Genomic DNA, 17,204 nt, shown 5'->3' on the forward strand with positions numbered 1-17,204 from the left:
AAAAAAAAAAAAAAAATTTCAGACACGCCAGCACTCACATACACTTCACGAACGCGCGTTTGTGTGTGTGCGTTCAATTAGAGCCATGTGGCAGCCTGTAGACGATGGATCCACTTCTCAATGGCAGTATATGTATATACCATCACGGGAAGGCTCAAGAGATGGACAAAAAAAAAAAAAAGTAATAATAAACTAAACAAGGTGAAGAAAAAAACTACATTCTACCACGCCCTGGCGTGATACTCTTTTTTTTTTCTTTTTTTTTTCTACACTATCTTTTTCCCGTTTAGTGGTGATCAAGGATACCTACGCGATGCCTATATGACGTTAATTTGACAATGCGCTTGTGAAAATTCGTCTTGCGTCTGGTGTAATTTTCGTGTATCATCGTTCAGCAGCGCGTTCGGGGTTTTCAATTCAGTTGTCCGCCCCTCCTTCCACCCGCCCCCAACACGCGCACATACGCAGATACATATATACAAACCGTGGACGCTCAATTGGACAGCCCCCTGCGCCATAGCCGCCCCTCACCGCCCCATGTGTCACCCTCCGCACATCATAAATGGGGAAGCTCGCCAAATTAAAGAGGGTCCTTCTTCTGCTCCCTCTTGTCCACATCATCCTTGCGCAGCATCATGACGCACAGGTGGGAGTCGGCTCCAAAGAAGAAAAGGTGCGTTCCTCAGGGTTGCTAAGTGGTGGAGAGGGAGACGGTGCCAACGGGGGCAACTACGAAGGAAGGTGCGTCAGCCAAAATGCTCACCCATATGTGTTAGCGAGGGACCCCTTTGGAGGCATAACCCATACGAATTTTTTCCCCAGAAAGGTGCACTACGATGAGAGGAACGACTCCCTTTTACTTCTCCTCAAGAGTGAAGACAGGAGACCGGGCGTGAAGGTATATGACCTTGGAAGACTCTCCCTTGGGGAAGACGAAACTAGAGGCAAGTACAACCCAAGTGGTGCAATAAAAATGGTAACAAATCACCTGCATGGTCAGGCAAAAATTTGGAAAAATGATCTATCCATCATTGCGCATGAATTGTTCGGAGTATCCCCTCTGGAAAAGTTCCCCGCGAAGAGGGCGGCCAGACATTTGGCAGAAGACGATGATAACGACGATAACGACGATGATGATGAGGACGACGACGGGGAAGAGGAGCAGCAGCAGGGGGAAGAAGAAGAAGAGCAGGATGATCACTACAACGAGGAGGAGGAGGAAGATGATGATGGGGAGGAGGAGGACCCTGTATATCAGTGGAAGTGGTCCCCCAAGGGAAAAAACACAAAATACCAAATCAAAGGAATGGATTCAGAAGAGGACGAGGAGGACGAAGAGGAGGAAGAGGAAGATGAGGATGAAGATTTTTCATTTCCGTTTGAGGATGCAGAATTTACGGGTGGGACCTTTGACGAAGTGAGCGACGATGTCCAAACGACAATAAAAAGGGATGGAAAAAAAGTAGAAGACAGTGATCCCATAGTTGAAACCACTGCATCTAGCAACACGAATAAAGAGTACGTGTGCGATTTTGACAAAACCATATCTCTGAAGGAGAAGCAAGGCAAGGTAGTGATCTGCGAAATGCAAATTCAAGAACCCCTCGTCAAGGTCAAGATTGTGTGTCCAACGAAATATGCTGACATAGATAATCCTGATTCCGTAGGTTTAATACCCAAGAAAGCTCCATATGTTACTTTGGTGAATGAAAAGGAAGATTCTAAAACTGATGTAGATTTGTTGAAGGAGAAAAAGCTAGCTTCCCTAATTCATGGGGTTCTAATAGATCCCAAAAAGAATGAAAAGGTAGCCGATGCAGAAAAGCAAGTCATTGAATTCATCCTACCTCCTGTAGTGAAAGAAAAGAAAAAAATATATTACATCTGTGATAGTAACAAGGCAAGTGTTGATGATACGAGTATCAGTGGGGGGAGGGGAGTCGTTTCTATTTCGGTTGAACCGTATGGTAAAACTGTTAAGGGATGCAACTACGGTGGAAAGGAGAAAAACTTTTTCACGTACGATTATGAGGAAGATAAAGACATGAAACATCCATGTGTGTTTCAACTAAACGCTGGGGAGATAGGAGGTATCATGTTTCCTGAGGGAACAGAAGCGACTACTTGTTTTGACCAAATGATTCCTCACTCTGCAAATAAAGTGTGGGACAAGGAAAAAAAAGATTTGAAAGAAATTGTAAACGGGGCAGTCATATACAATAATGAATTCAAGGCCAAGTATTTCAGCGTCAAGTACTTTAGTATTCCACAGAGCTTCCAAGAGGTCACACACTTATTTTGCCATATCCATTTAAAAGATGAAGGTAAAAAACATATGGTTTACATTAGCATCAATCAGGAGTTGAACCTGTCCGTGTTTGACCTATATGATTCATTTTCTAATGTGAATAAAGTAATACAAATAGCTAAACAAACAGAGGAGAAGAAAGAGTACACGTGTGATTTTACAGACCAGCTAGACAAGCAAGAAGATTCAGCTGAAAAAAAAGTGATCATATGTAGAAAAAGGCTAACTGAATTTGATACCTTTAATATGAAGTGTGGAATCAATAAGACTAAATATGAGCATCTAGAAATGATTCCAAAAACGCTAAAGGAAGAAAAGACGAAAAAAAAAAATGTTCTAAAAGTACAACTAGATGTACAATACGAATTATTTAAAAAATATTTTCAATTTCATGAGAAGAATGGAAAGTACCTCCCTAATTATCCTTCGTTCCTAACTTTTCCTCTAAACCGAGTAGCCAAATTAGAATTGAAAAATAATTCCATTTTCAAAAATCACAAAGACTCTTCCTACTTTGATGAAGTTACGACCTCATCTGAGGCGCTGGTCAAATTGCTCTCCTACTTGGATGCACAAGACACCGTTGTGTTAAATGAACAAATTGCTAACCTACAGATAAGTGATGACCAATCTACAGCAGACATTTTAGATGTAAAATTTCAAATACCTGCCTACATTGATACAAATGAACCTTTATATTTCCTCATGGGATGTAATAACACCAAGGATGGAGGAAATTTAGGAATCGTGGAGTTGGTCTTGGCCAAGAGCGAACACATTGTTAAGGGATGCAACTTTTCAGATGTTGAAATGAAGCATTTCACAAACAACGTGGGGTCTACGGGTGACAAGTGTAATATTGTAGCTTACCCAAATGATATAGTTGGGTTCAACTGTTCCAAGACACACGTGTCAGGGTCAGACGAGGCGGAAGGCGCTGATGAAACTAACGTGGTTATTGAACCGGAAGGATGCTTCACACAAGTTTATAAGAGTGATATGGAAAAGACAGAAATTGTTAGCATCCTCCCAGGAGTTTTACTCTACTCAAGTGGGAAAAAAAAAAATATGGCGTTTATAAAAATACCCTCAGTTTTACTTACATCTGATATTAAGTTTTCCTGCAAATGCAAATTAGAATCTGTGGAAAACGAAATTGAGGTGAATGTTCTTCAGACAAGAGCAAAGGACAATGTAAGTATCGTGGAGGTGAAGAAAGAAGCAACGACCAGTGGAGAAGAAAAGGATCAGTGGGGTGATGGAAAAGTATACAAATGTCCAAATAAAACTCTCATTGAACCCAAATTGGAAAAGCTAGATGATCGATATGAGCAGAATACATGTCAGGTAGATGTGAAAGAAATGCACAGCTATGTTGAGATTTTCTGCCCCTCTAAAGATTTCTCCATTCATCATAATATTAACATGTCCTACACAACGGTGAAGCCAAACAAAGAAGACACTTCAAAACCATTTAACCAAGAGGCGCTGCACGGACTGATCCCCCACGCAGAAATGTTACACAAGACGAGAAACATCCTCGTCCTACAGAGTAGTACAAATGAAAAGGAAAATGTAGACCTGTCTCACATTTATTTATTTTTTCCATACTATATTAAAAGTGAACACGAGTTCAATATAGTCTGTGATAATAGTGACACACTTTTTGAAGAGAAGAAGGGAGGCTTATTAACATATAAGATTAAGGTTCCTAAGAGGAGTAAAAAAATTAAAGGTTGTGATTTCACTTCACCCAAATCAGACATATTCCAAAACGATGCTACAGGAAATAATTGCTCGGTAGATGCAATGCCGAAAGATGTAATTGGGTTCACGTGTCCCCCGAACACAATTAAAATAACTAGCTGCTTCAAAGATGCAGTGGTCGATAATAACCTGACAAACATTTTAGAAACTCTTGAGCTGACTGATAATATGGCTAGCTACACACACAGTCACAAATTGAATTATATTGAAATACCAAGTGTTGTGAGCAAAGATCTGTCGTTCAAATGTATGTGTGTACTTTTGAAGAAGGAGTACACGTTGACGTCTCCGCCGAGTGCAAAGCTATTGGATACCATTTATGAAAAGCTAAACATAAAGAAAGGCGATGGGTATAACAAGGTATATACAAAGAATAAATTCCTAATGAGTAGTCTACACCCATACTTGTCTCACAAGAAAAACAAAGTGATTAGTATTTTCCACAAGATTGATGAGAAGAACCCTTCTGAGGAAGATCAGAACCCAGAAGAAATAATTAAGCAGGTAGCTGATGCAGAAACGTATGATGATGCAGTGGGTTCTACTACTTATACCCTTTCACAAATAAAAGACAACTACATATCTGGGGAAGAGTACTCTGTGTACACTAATGTAAATGATAACGCTTTGGAAGAAACAATAATGCAGGATATATCGTCGCTGAGCGAATCTGATTTTACGCTATACACACTGAAGGTTAATTTGAAGGCACCCAAACTGCTGAAGCCGAGGAAGATCAGCGACAACGAGTATGTGTGTGATTTTTCAAGAAGGAGTTTGATCGTACCGGAACCTTTAACTGAGGTGTCCCCACCCGACATTCACTGCCACAGTGTGCTCAAGCCACTAGACACATTGTATGTGAAGTGCCCAACGGAGAAAGCAATATACGCCATTGCTAAGACAAAAACAGGAGAAGCAGATGAAGAGGAAGAGAAGGGAATCATTTCCATCCTCGACGATACTGTGAGAGAAGCTGAGGACCTCACTTCCTCCCCCCTGGACGATGCCTCTTTTGTTAAATACTTCTCAAACATTAGTATGCATCCAGTTGGGTTTTTTAAGAAGATTTTAAATGAAGATGGAGACAAGGAAGAAGATTTAGATCGAGTTTTACCTGGTGCAGCTTACACTTCTATGAAGGTGTTGATGAAAAAGAACCCCTTCACTTCCTACGCTGCTATCATTGTACCACCTACCATATCTCGTAACACATTCTTTAAGGTGCAGTGCAACAATAATGAATATAAAGAGGGAAACAAGCATGGCGGCTACAAAGGAATCATTCACGTAGATATTGCTAGAACTGAGAAAAAAACTTTAGGTTGTGATTTCACTTCTCCAAGTAGCAGTATTTTGACCAAGGGAGTTTTTCTTCCTAATAATAAAGAAACAGAGTGTGAAGTGGAGATTACAAAAAATGACATTTTCGGAATTAGATGCAGTGATGATTCTACTTTTGAGCCAGCCAAATGCTTTGAACAAATTCATAATAAAAAAAAAGAGACTAAAGAGATTAAAGAACTCATTCCAAATGTTAAGGTATTTACATTACCTAACTCAAAGACAAAAGTTTCTTATGGAAAAATCCCATTGGACCATGTGAATAAGATAAATTTTTCTTGCTCTTGTACAAAACCTGATGGTAAAACTAAAGGAACTATGAAGGTGGTGGTGAACAAGGATGAAATGTCATTGGAGGATATGAAACTTGTAGATGCAGTGAAACATGACAAGGTAAACTTTTGTAACTTCTTCGATGATGAAGCGCTCAATTTTAAACAGAACCCAGAAAAAATTGTTCAATGTAAAGTAGATGCAGATTTGTTTTCCGAGGTGGTTGTGATTCTGCCCCAGATGGGAAGTACCAGCGACGAAGCGGATTACAAAAATTATTCTATTACCCCATCCCTAGATGAAGAGGAAGACATGAAAGTCATCATCGATGAGAAAACTCAAGTGTCTCTATCCACTGCTCTGAAGGGAGTGTACGGGAATAGAATCTTTTCATTCGAGAAAAACTCGAAAAAGGGAATCGGGTTCAGCTTCTTTATCCCTCCTACCTTTGAAAATAAAAATTTCAAATTTGTCATTAACGAGACGGAGGTACCTGGCACCAGTAGCACACAGAAAGGAATCATCTTTATCGTCGTTAGGAAAAATATGGAGCCTGGTTCTGCGAAGATATGTGATTTTACATCTAGTGAAAACTCTCTAGCTGAGTTAGACCACACCAATAATGAAAAGGTATGCAGTGTGAAGATAGCCAAAGGAGATGTATTCGGAATTACGTGTCCTAAGGGGTTCTACCTGTACCCAGAGGCTTGCTTCTCGAACGTTACTCTGGACTATTACAAAGGGGAGCTTCACATGGGAGACGAGGACGCAGAAGGACATGATCATGAAGATATAAACTTTGCTGAGAGGACAAAAAGTAATATGCCCATAAAAGATTTGCTACATCTAATTGGGGAGGATGATACAGAAATGGCTGACTTGCAGAAATTTTCAGAATTTTCAAATATCACTGAAATGCTTAATTTTGAGACATTCCATTTGGGTTCTATGCATTTAGATTTTAAAAAAAACTACACCTCTTCCTATGCCAAGGTCCCACACAAATTTAGAAGCGCCATTAAATTTTCATGCAGTTGTTACAATCCTCAGAAGAAGGTATTTGGCACCATGGATGTTGAAACGGAATATGCATCTTCTGATGAGGAGCCTCAAATGCAGGAAGACCCGTTTGTACGAAATAAGCTTCTCCCCTTGAGAAGTAAAATTAGTGTAGATGCAGATGAAGTAGAACCCATGGTGGAGGTGGATACTATTGACGATGCAGAGGTGGTAGGGTCAGACGGATGTAGAGAAGATGAAGATGGATCATGTAGTAATATGCTCTCACAAGGAATCAGCTACACATGTGACTTCTCTCAAGAATCACTCTTCACCCTCATCGAGGGAAAGGTCCAAAGGAATACATGCACAGTAGATGCAAGAGCGTTAGATGTGGTTACTATAAAATGTCCAGCTATACCTGACCACGTGCATAAGGAAAATACAATGACTGAAATGAAAGAGACGGAAAAGGTAATCATCACGATAAATGACAAACAGTTTGTGACCTACCAAGAGGAGAAGACAAAGAATAAAACATTTTCCTTAAAAGAAATTTATGACCAGGCGTACTACGGTATGAGTAGTGAAGAAGCGATAGGTATGAGAAAGTTAGATGCAGGATGGGATAAACATGAGGTGTATTATCCAAAACGGGTTCTAGACCATGTAGTGGTAGCAAGTAAGATAACCAAATTGGAACATGCATTACCAGGAGTGGTATATTTGCAAAGTAAAGTGAATAATGAATTGAAGACAACTGAATTGATAAGTGACGGTGTAGTCCGCTTCCTCGTACCACCATATGTAAAAAATGATTTCCAGTTCCACGTATTCTGTGGCAAATCCTCTGAAAAAAACCCACAAGGGAAAAATACTTCCCTCGGAGTGATACGTGTAAATGTGTCCGCTTATAAGAAAGAACTGCAGGGATGTGATTTTATAAATGAAAAGGATGATGATGGCAAATTGGTTATATTTACTAATAAAAGAGAAAAAACAAATGAATCCATTTGTTCAATGTCCCTCATCCCTAACACTGCGGTGGGTATAAATTGCCCATCAGGAAAACTGCTACCAGACAACTGTTTCCATGAGACTTACTTTGCCGCTGAATCTGAAGCAGGAACAACAGCTAGCCAGATGAGTAGTCTACCCAAGGAAAAAATTACAAACATTATTAAAGGAGCTATCCCTGTGTCAAATTCTTTAAATAAAAAAAATACATATACCTATCTCCTTCTTCCAAAGGATATGAAAAGTTTGGAAAAGCTGAACAAGAATTTTTACTGCACTTGTGATGAAGGAATAATAAAAATGAGAATAGATGAAATATATTTGAAGAGAGAAAAGGAGAACAGGATTGTTAATGACACTTGTTCATATGACAGTGTGAAAAATGCTACAATATGTAACGTTGTAGAATTCATGGAAGGTCTTGAACAGAAAAATAATAAGACAAATCATTATGTAGTAAATTTGTACAGGTGGGATAAACTGATTATAAAATACCCAACCCATGAAAAGGAGAATTATAAAAAAATATTTATGAACCCAATTAACCTAAAAGACAAGGTACTGTATAAAAAGATCCCTACACCCATTGAGCAAATTTTACCTGGGGCTATTACTACTAGTAAATTAGATGCAAGGACAAAAATTATTGAACATACCTTGAGGGTTCCTCCTTTTGTTTCAAAAGAGGTTCATTTTGCCATGGAGTTCAACAACTCCTTAACTTCTAAAATGATTAATTATAATTATGCATATGGAGGTATTGTGAAAATATGTATTAACGTTCGAGAAGGGTATAGTGAAATTAGTGGTTGTGATTTCACTGGTAAGTACAGCCACCTCTTCAGTCATAACTTTGATTCGAATTTGAAGGAAAGTAAAACTTGTTCCATTACCTTTGGAAATAATAGCTATGCTGGTTTTGCTTGTCCTAGAAAATTTGAAGTCATTCCGAACAACTGCTTTGCATCTGTGTATGACAATAATGATGATATGAAAGTGAAGAAGTTAGTTGACTTGTCGGAGGAAGCTGAAACCGATTTCGTTCAGTACAACGCTCGTGGGGTCAGCCTATCTTATGTCACCTTTAAGAAGGATACTAAGGGCCACGTCGTCTCTTGCAAGTGCGTCTCCAATGAAGTCACCCACACCATCAACCTCACCTTCGAGCCTGACTCGGACAATTCCCTCCCCAAGACCAGAATTCGCATAAGGTACTTTGACTTGAGCAAGGCGTCCTTCAGTTCGCACCTGCGCGGCGGCTGAACGGGGGGGGGGGGAGCCCAGAGCAAACAACCGTGACGAAGCGATGATGAAGCGAAGCGGAATGGCAGCCAACCCCACCTATTGCGGCTCTCGCAGGGGGGTGCAACTCCCATACGATAAGCTCCACGCAACCGTAACCGAGGCGGTGAGCAGACACGTTTGCCCAGTCGACCCGCTCCCCATCAAGTGGCACCCCACAACCCATTTTTAAATGGCCCCTTTCAACAATTCTTGCCCAGAACAACACACTTTTTTTTTTTTAATGGGCTCCTTTTTGCACATCATTAACTTTTTCACCCCGGATTAATCACATTTTATTTTATTATATTATATTTTTTTGTATAGCTCTTTCGCATTTGGCTTGCACACACCTTTATGGTGCTGCCACTGGTTGTTTCTTTGGAAGTGAGTCTAATGGTTAGCTAAGTGACCAGACCAGGTGTGACTTGCGCGTCACCCCCTTTTCCCTCCTCGAGCTCCTTTCATAGGTTTTCATTTGGCCGTTCAAAATGAAACGGGTTTGAAAAGGTGCAAATGCCTGACCACTGGATTAAACACACATGGCCTGCTGAAACCTATATGTGTTTGTGCAAAATGACTTTGAGGCAATGGGAAGGAGAAAAAAAATATATATATCGTACGTCAATCGAGGTCTCCGGTGATGTATGTTGTTTCCCGCCCAACGGCGCGAGGTATTTCACTGGGGGGCCGCCTCTCTTTCCCAGGAAGCGAAAAAAAAAAAAAAAAAAAAAAAAAAACAGTTCGGTCTAATTGTGCATGGGTGGGTTGACTATTGTGTGTTCATGTGGGTTTACTCGCGCGCGGAAAAAAAAAAAAAAAAAAAAAAAAAAAAAAAAAAAACGAGACTGCATAAAATGGGAGAATGAATTAAAGGGGGGAAGGGAATTTTCCCCGCAATTTGACAAAGACACTGCCCTCGGGGGAGGGGACCTCCATGTGGACATGGAAAAAAAAATATAAAAAAAATAAATTGCAAATTCGGAAAACAAACGAGGGGTAGAGGGAGCAGAGTGACAAAACGCTCATGCAGAGAGAGGGGCGGAACGACGCGCAGCGAAGTGAGAAGCAAAGGAAAGGGATGACTCGTGGTGAACGAAGCCACCGCGCCTCACTTCACTTCGCTCGTTTGCTTCTCACATCGCTTCACTTCGTTCCGCTTCGCACCGCTTCACCACGTTAGAGGTACCTGGATCGCATGTAGTTGTTGGCGAGTTTATGCGCGAGGCGTTTAATCTCGTAGAATTTTTCATCAAACAGGTAGTCGCGGGTGGCCTTGGCGATGAGATCAAAATCCCGTATGTCCTGGCTGTCAATGTTGATGTCCCCTATGTTGGGCACGTTAAATCTGAAATAAGTATTTTCCCTGTCGGAGAGCCACTGTAGCACCTCACGGTGTGTTTCATTTGCTCTGGTTAGCAGGTGACCTGAATTAAGAATTATTTCAAATGTAGATGCAGATTTTCCGCTAGCTCCTGACTGAGTTAATTTGGTTGGAGACTTTCCTGTCCCTATTGAAACTAGAGTATCTAGCTCCTCTTTAATAAAGGAGGAGAGATTTTTATTATTCAATCTAGCACATTCTTCCAATGCGATAAGAGCAGGGTTGCTTGCCTTCAAGGCTCCATCGACCAGATGTATTTCTGGCTTCACATGAATACCCAGATCTTTAATATCTTCAGAACTGGGTCCTTTTAAATATGTTGGTGCTGATGCAGTTGCCCAGGCAGCTAGCCATAAAGGAAACTTATTAATCCCTTCATAAGCTTCTCCACTTATGGCGTTATACTTATGAGTATAATTCCTCAACAGGAACAACTTATACGGATTGTGCTTCACATCTGTTGCCGTCACAAAGCAATATACCTTCTTATGTGAAGACATAAACATGCTACCCAGTTTTTCCATAAACAAATCCTTCACATTGTTAATGTCGTAACCTTCAAATAAAATTCCTGAAATGAGATTTCTGTTTCCTTCGAATATTTTTTGCATGGTACTTGGTAACAGGTTGGTGATGTCTCGGAGCTCCATCTCTTTTAACAGGGCCAGGGAAATCAACCCTCCTGCACTCGTTCCGCAGACCATGTCAAAACAGTCGATCAGCTTCACGTCGTCGTTTCCTATCTCCTTTCTTATTTCATTTTCAATTCTGTTCAACACGATCAGGGTAGACATGGCCAGGATTCCTCCTCCGTCCAGGGACAGTATGGACACGCTGCGGGGGGGGGAAGCAGTGGAGTGAAGCGAAGTGAAGCGGAGCGAAGCGCAGCCTTATCCACTGCGCGGTGATTGAGCGATTATTGAGCGGCGACTGTGTAGGGACAGCGCTGAGCAAACTTCCGTCCAACCCGTTCTCACTCAACGCTTTCGCGTTAACACGCTCGCTCAACTTGATCGCCCCTCCACTTACGGTTTTCTAAACGGCGTGTAGGGGTCATGCGGGATCTGGTTGTACTTGCCGCAGTAGAGTATCCCGTAGCGGCACTCGATGGTCATGCCGAGGGACATAGAAGTGCTCACATTCAAGTGTAGCATGCTGTTGACACTTTGATTGTACAGGTAAACGTATTTCTTTTTTTTCGAGGGAACCCTAATCTGATTTTCATTGTGAAAAGTGCAAGTAAAATTTTCCGTGTTGATTTTATTTTCTTCAAACAAAATACTCTCCTCCTTCCTCCTATTCTTCACTCTTAAATTATCGTAGTAGTTTTTTTTAATACCCTTAAGGTTACTTTTGTCCTTTTTATTCTTCCTTTCTTTGGACCCTTCAAATAAAATATCTGTGTTACCAAAATTATAATTACAGATTTTGTTAATTTCTTCATTTAGGTCTGAGTTGTCTAGTAGCATCGGGTCTCTCTTCAGATTCATGTCATCGTGTTCCTCTTCATCGTGTTCATCTTCATCGTGTTCATGTTCCGCTTCCTCTTCTTCCTCTTCTTCCTCTTCCTCCTCTTCTTCCTCCACATGTACACCTACATCATCTTCTTCTTCCTCCTCCTTTTGGTTATGTGAAGGGTGTTTCTTCCTCTGTTGGTTTTTATGTAGAATCACTTTTTTGTTATGGGGCTCTGCCTTCCCTTGGGTGTCTTTGCCTACGTTCTGCGAGATCAGTTTGTAATTCAGCTCCACCTGCATCTTCGACAGCCCAAAGTAGATGCTGTCCCATTTGCTCTGCAAGAAGGGGGGGACCACAACGAATAAGTGAGTGAACGCATGAACGAACGGATGAAGTCATAGACGAGGTGAAACAGCGCAGTGAGTAGGACAACGCACACACACACGCTTCCCCCCTTTTCACTCCTCCCACTTACATTGTTATTGTTCTCCACGTAGATGCAGTAGAACCCAGGCTTGCGTAATTGAACGGAGTGCTTATTCTCGTTGAGCTCCCCATCGAAGATATTCAACGTGTGTTCCTTGTTCTGTGGAAATTGTAAAAAGTCATGCTGCAAAGACGCATTAATCACTTGAGGATTATAACATTTTATGGGTTCAGCATCAAAGTAATTATTTAAAATGGTTGAATTTTCTGCCCTCAGCTTGCTATATTCATTTTCTCCATTCTTTAAATTATTATCATTAATTTTTTTTTTTTTTTTTTTATTCTTCTTCTTTTCCCGTTCTTCTTCTGCATCGCTGTTCTCTTCACCACTCAGACCATGCGAAAAAATATCAGAATACATATAGATGCGTTCCTCCTCATCTTTCATCCTTTCGGTATATTCAGTCAGCGATTTTCAAGTGGGAAATGTCCAATATGCAAAAAAATATTATATCACATGTGGATGCGCGGACAACACCCCTTTTTTTTTTTTTTTTTTTTTTACTCCGCTTTTTTGTGCCCGTTTTTGGAGCCTCTCTGGTAAGGAGGTAGCAAAACTGGACTTTGATCAGGTTGTTCTACCTAGGGGGCGTGTCACATCAGGTATATATAAAAAAACAGCGCAACTTTTGCACAGGGGGTTCTCTTTTGAAGAGGGGTGGGGGGGGGTGGTTTAGGGTGTTTTTCCTCACCTCTCACTGGATCATAACTTTTGTTTAATCAAAACGACATCAAATGTGGTTGTGGAACTTTTGTTTTAGCTTCACTTTGCACTAAGGTTATTTGTTTCCCTTTTTTTTTTTTTGCCCTGTTTTTCTCCTCCTTTTTTTATATGTTTGCTTGGCGAACAGCGAGACTTGCTTCAAGAGACATACAAAAACAAAACTGTCACGTTGGGTCAACTTTCGCATCGATCAGATTTATACATAGAGAGTAATCGTCCAGGGGGGGGCAGGGTGGAAAAAAAAAAAAAGGGTTGCAAATGTTGTGCTGGTATTATATATAAACGACGAAAAAAAAAAAGGGGGGGGGGGGGGGGGAAGAGTCCTATCATGAGATTTCACTCTTCTGCGGTTAGAGACGAGCAACCTGGGTTATGAGTTGGGAAGAAAAAAGAAAGACGACGAGAAAGAGGAAAAAAAAAAAAAAAAATGATCAAACCGTCGGCGAATTTAATATGCGAAATGGAAGCAACGTAAAAACAGCGACGTGGCAAAAAAAATCAGCAGGGGAAAATGCCTCGAAGCTCGCGCAAGCAAACCTTGGAACAATTGCGAAGAAGTGAAAAAAAAAAAAAAAAAAAAAAAAAAAGTGCCACTTTCTTCCTTTTGTGCGCCAACTCGCCTAATATATATTAGCAGTGCGTTCCCAATGTGACTGAACAGGGCGCCTACAAACATGTTGCGTCAGCACGCATATAAAATTGTCATACCCGCCCCGTAGGACCTGCCATATCGCTTCCTTTTATATATATATATATATATATATATATATATATATATACATCAACATATTGGACTCATCCATGGGGAGGTGCCACAAGGGGGAAACATGTCAATGGTACGGAAACTCCCGTCCTTTCACAAGAGGAGATGGTCCCAGCCAGTACGCATCATCCTGATCCTGCGAATTCATACTTTACTAGCAACAAGTCAACCTTAGCGCATGGCCAGTTCGCGTCCTAACAACATATACATATCACCCCTTTCTTGTGAGAAGCCTCTCCTCTGGGCGAATGCGCGCGGGGTTGGGGGCCTCGCCAAACCAACATCACCAGGAAGTGCGAAAAAAGAAAAGGAAAAAAAAAAAAAAAAAAAAACCTCATCATTGTGCCTTTCGTTCACATGAGTAAAACGAAAATATAGCATTTAATTCAATTACGCAAGCAGACGCATCTCCCTACGCAAAGGCCATGTGCGACATCGGCATGGAAGAAGGGCCAACCTATTTTATGTGGTATGTTCTCTTCATCATTTTGTCAATTTTGTATGAGGCAAAATTTGGAGTCATATGTTGACTGGTGTGTTCTATACAAATAAAAACAAAAAAAAAAAAATGATTCTTTGCTGAATTCAGCAAGTTGGACAACCGAATTGGGGCAATACCCCTGCGACGTCTTATTATTAAAAAGCGACAGGTCCGGGGCGGGGGGGCAGCGGAAGAGCAGTGGGTTTAGTTTGCTTCTGGCCTTTCTCCCTAGGTGCACGAAATTTCATGCTTCTTCGCCATGTAGTTTTTTAGTACTGTCTTTATTTCGCACCCCAGGGACCTGCATGCGCATTCGGCGTAGCTGATGATCTGCACGGAGGGGAGGGAAGGTTGCGGTGGGTGTGCATTGGGCGAGTTTATACACATGTAAGGGGATGCGGAATAACCCCTCTCAATTTGTAATCAAAAAAGGATGACGCGGTGGTGAGCATTGGTACGATGACACCCTCGCGCAGGTTTCACGCGTAGGTGCATGAAGAGGTTCACGAAGAGGTGCACGTAGAGTGCGCCCGGAATGCGCTGCCTACCTCGGACAACGTTTTGCTGTTAAAGGAGTTCCCGGATCCATGAAAGAAGCACACTGTTCTGAGGTTCAGACAGATCCCCAGGGTTATACTGTTCGTGTCGTATTTCCCCCCGTAGTACTTTTCCTCCTGCATAGGGAAACAGCGTTGTGCACACATGGAGAAGAGGTTTAAAGAGTTGGGCGCCCGCCCAACACGTTTACCATATATGCCGCGCACACAGGAACGGAAGGAGTCTTTCCCCTTTCAAATGTGTACCAAACTGTCCACGTCCACAAGATGAAACATTCTCTTCGTGTTTGGGCAAATGATCGAATTCTTGCAAAAAAAAAAAAAAAAAAAAGAATCATATTATCGTTAAGTCAATAAACATAGTAGTGTATGTCCATATATTTGGTACTTCCCCTTTTTTTTTTTTTTTTTTTTTTTCATCTTACCACATTTACGGAAACGATAATGTCCCGCATTTTAATTTGGGCATTGATTAATGCAAGCGATATGCATGTCAGGGTGGCACTCAGACAGCCTTAAAGGTTGGTAGAAGATAAAGATGGGAGGGGAGGTGAGATGGTGGAATAGGTGGGCCGTTTATATTTGTAGAATAATGGGTTAAGGAGATGCATTTGCTTGACCTCCCCACGCACATATGGTGACTTTTGCCCACAAGTGGACACGTGAAACAACAACTACTTCGCGCGTCTCCAAATTACCTCCATCGTTCTGAATGATTAGACACTTTATGTTAATGGAACACTGTGGGTACTGGTCCAGCAGAATAACGCTCGAAACGCATTCTAGTAACAGGTTTTTTATATTTTCATCGCTCTGTAATGGAAAGGGGAGGGGAAAAAAAAAAAGTGAAAATTAGCTAGCTAATGTACGTTAGACCAAACAAAAACTTATGAACGTTCATACAAAATGGTAGATTAGAAAAAAAAAAAAAAAAAATGCAAATTAGCTAGCTGGTGTACGTTAGACTGCACAAAAACGCTTAAATGGTCGCGTGAATTATTTCACAAAATGGGCTGCAACAAAAAAATACCTCGTCGTTGGCCCCATGGTCATTCATATTCAAACTTTTTATTTCCAAAAAAACCTTCCCCTTGTCGTAAGTTGCATTCTTGGAGTCCGGTTTCGGTCCATATCTTCGAAATGGAAATGGTGGAGAAAGGTGTAGAAGAGGCAGCATACAAGTGCGCAGCGAACATGTGTACAGACAAAACTGCTAGCACACCATGAATTGCACAAAAATTTACATGAGTGCCAATATTTTGGTGTTTCCCAGGGAGTAAAAACAGGACGCGTCAGAATATCCATCGGCCCCCAGTTTTATGACTGAATAAAAAAAAAAGGGGTAGAGGAGGAGGGGTTGAATAATATGCGGAAAAATTCATTACAGTTTAGCACACCCTTCTGTGGTGCGTGGTAAGCTATCTTCACGATGTTTCCTTATTTTAAGAGCATGGTGTGGTTTAAGTCATCTCCTAACTCATAGCATGTATACAGAAATTAACTTACACATATCCCTGATTTCATTGTTCTTGCGGTTGTTTATTCTTCTGAAGGTGCCACTCCTGCGGAACTCCTCGTCGATTTTCTCTATTTTGCTTTTGAAATTGTACGGAGGGAGGGGGGCCCTATACTTCGACATTTCCTTACGACAGTGTTGTTTTGGGTTCAGGGGGGGTGGGGAATAACTTCAGCAGTGGTACCCTTTGGTGATTCTCACTTGGGGGGAGAATTGCGATTTTTTTTTTTTTTTACGAATCGCTGCGTAATTTGTCATTGTAGTGGCGATTATATAGGGCTGCCGTTCGGAGTGTTGACGCGGGTGAGCGCGGTTGTTTGGGTAGTACGTATGTTTTCTATGCACGTTTTAATATGTTTGTATTTTTGTGCGCACGTTCTCACCCAAGTTTATTCGTTTGCCCCTCCTGCTTCATATTTTATTTTATCATATTTTATTATATTTTTATATTTTTTTTTTTTTTTGTGCACAAACGTGGCTAAATCGCCTGACCTGTTCATATTTTCTCCGTGCCAGTGGTAATACCTGCTGAGATTTGCAACATTTTTCCAACTGCGCGATCCAACTTAGCAGACCTATCCGCAGTGCAGCATTGGTATGTGAGAAATGGGAACACCTGGCGTCATGCGACTATTTTATGTGTTTGCTGTTTTGCTTGCCTTTTCTGCGAAAACGAGTTTCTAACTCTCCGTTGGGTGATTATCCATCCGGGTGTTCACACTCGTATACACCCCCCGTTACTATTTTGTGTTTTTTTTTTTTTTTTTTTTTTTTTAGTGGTGGGTGTGGGTTTTTATGGGAAGGCTTGTTTTTTTTTTTTTTTTTTTTTTTTTTTTTTTTTTTTTT

The 17,204-nt window shown here is 41.1% G+C and overlaps 3 protein-coding genes across 3 annotated transcripts; 1 reads left to right on the plus strand and 2 right to left on the minus strand.

Moving 5' to 3' along the window:
• Nucleotides 1–562: 562 nt before the first annotated feature.
• Nucleotides 563–8,971, plus strand: AK88_03826 (uncharacterized protein; the record flags this gene model as incomplete). Its single annotated transcript, XM_012481436.1, has 1 exon — nt 563–8,971. One exon carries the CDS (start codon nt 563–565, stop codon nt 8,969–8,971), a length of 8,409 nt encoding a protein of 2,802 aa, XP_012336859.1.
• A 1,197-nt stretch (nt 8,972–10,168) lies between these two features.
• AK88_03827 (uncharacterized protein) lies at nt 10,169–12,705 on the minus strand (the record flags this gene model as incomplete). Its single annotated transcript, XM_012481437.1, has 3 exons — nt 10,169–11,207; nt 11,403–12,166; nt 12,307–12,705. 3 exons carry the CDS (start codon nt 12,703–12,705, stop codon nt 10,169–10,171), a joined length of 2,202 nt encoding a protein of 733 aa, XP_012336860.1.
• Nucleotides 12,706–14,513: 1,808 nt separating this feature from the next.
• Nucleotides 14,514–16,481, minus strand: AK88_03828 (uncharacterized protein; the record flags this gene model as incomplete). Its single annotated transcript, XM_012481438.1, has 8 exons — nt 14,514–14,615; nt 14,834–14,959; nt 15,089–15,148; nt 15,268–15,356; nt 15,541–15,655; nt 15,873–15,975; nt 16,087–16,165; nt 16,349–16,481. 8 exons carry the CDS (start codon nt 16,479–16,481, stop codon nt 14,514–14,516), a joined length of 807 nt encoding a protein of 268 aa, XP_012336861.1.
• Nucleotides 16,482–17,204: the final 723 nt, after the last annotated feature.

The sequence above is a fragment of the Plasmodium fragile genome (genome assembly GCF_000956335.1).
Source record: "Plasmodium fragile strain nilgiri unplaced genomic scaffold supercont1.47, whole genome shotgun sequence".
NCBI classification, from domain to species: Eukaryota; Apicomplexa; class Aconoidasida; order Haemosporida; family Plasmodiidae; genus Plasmodium; species Plasmodium fragile.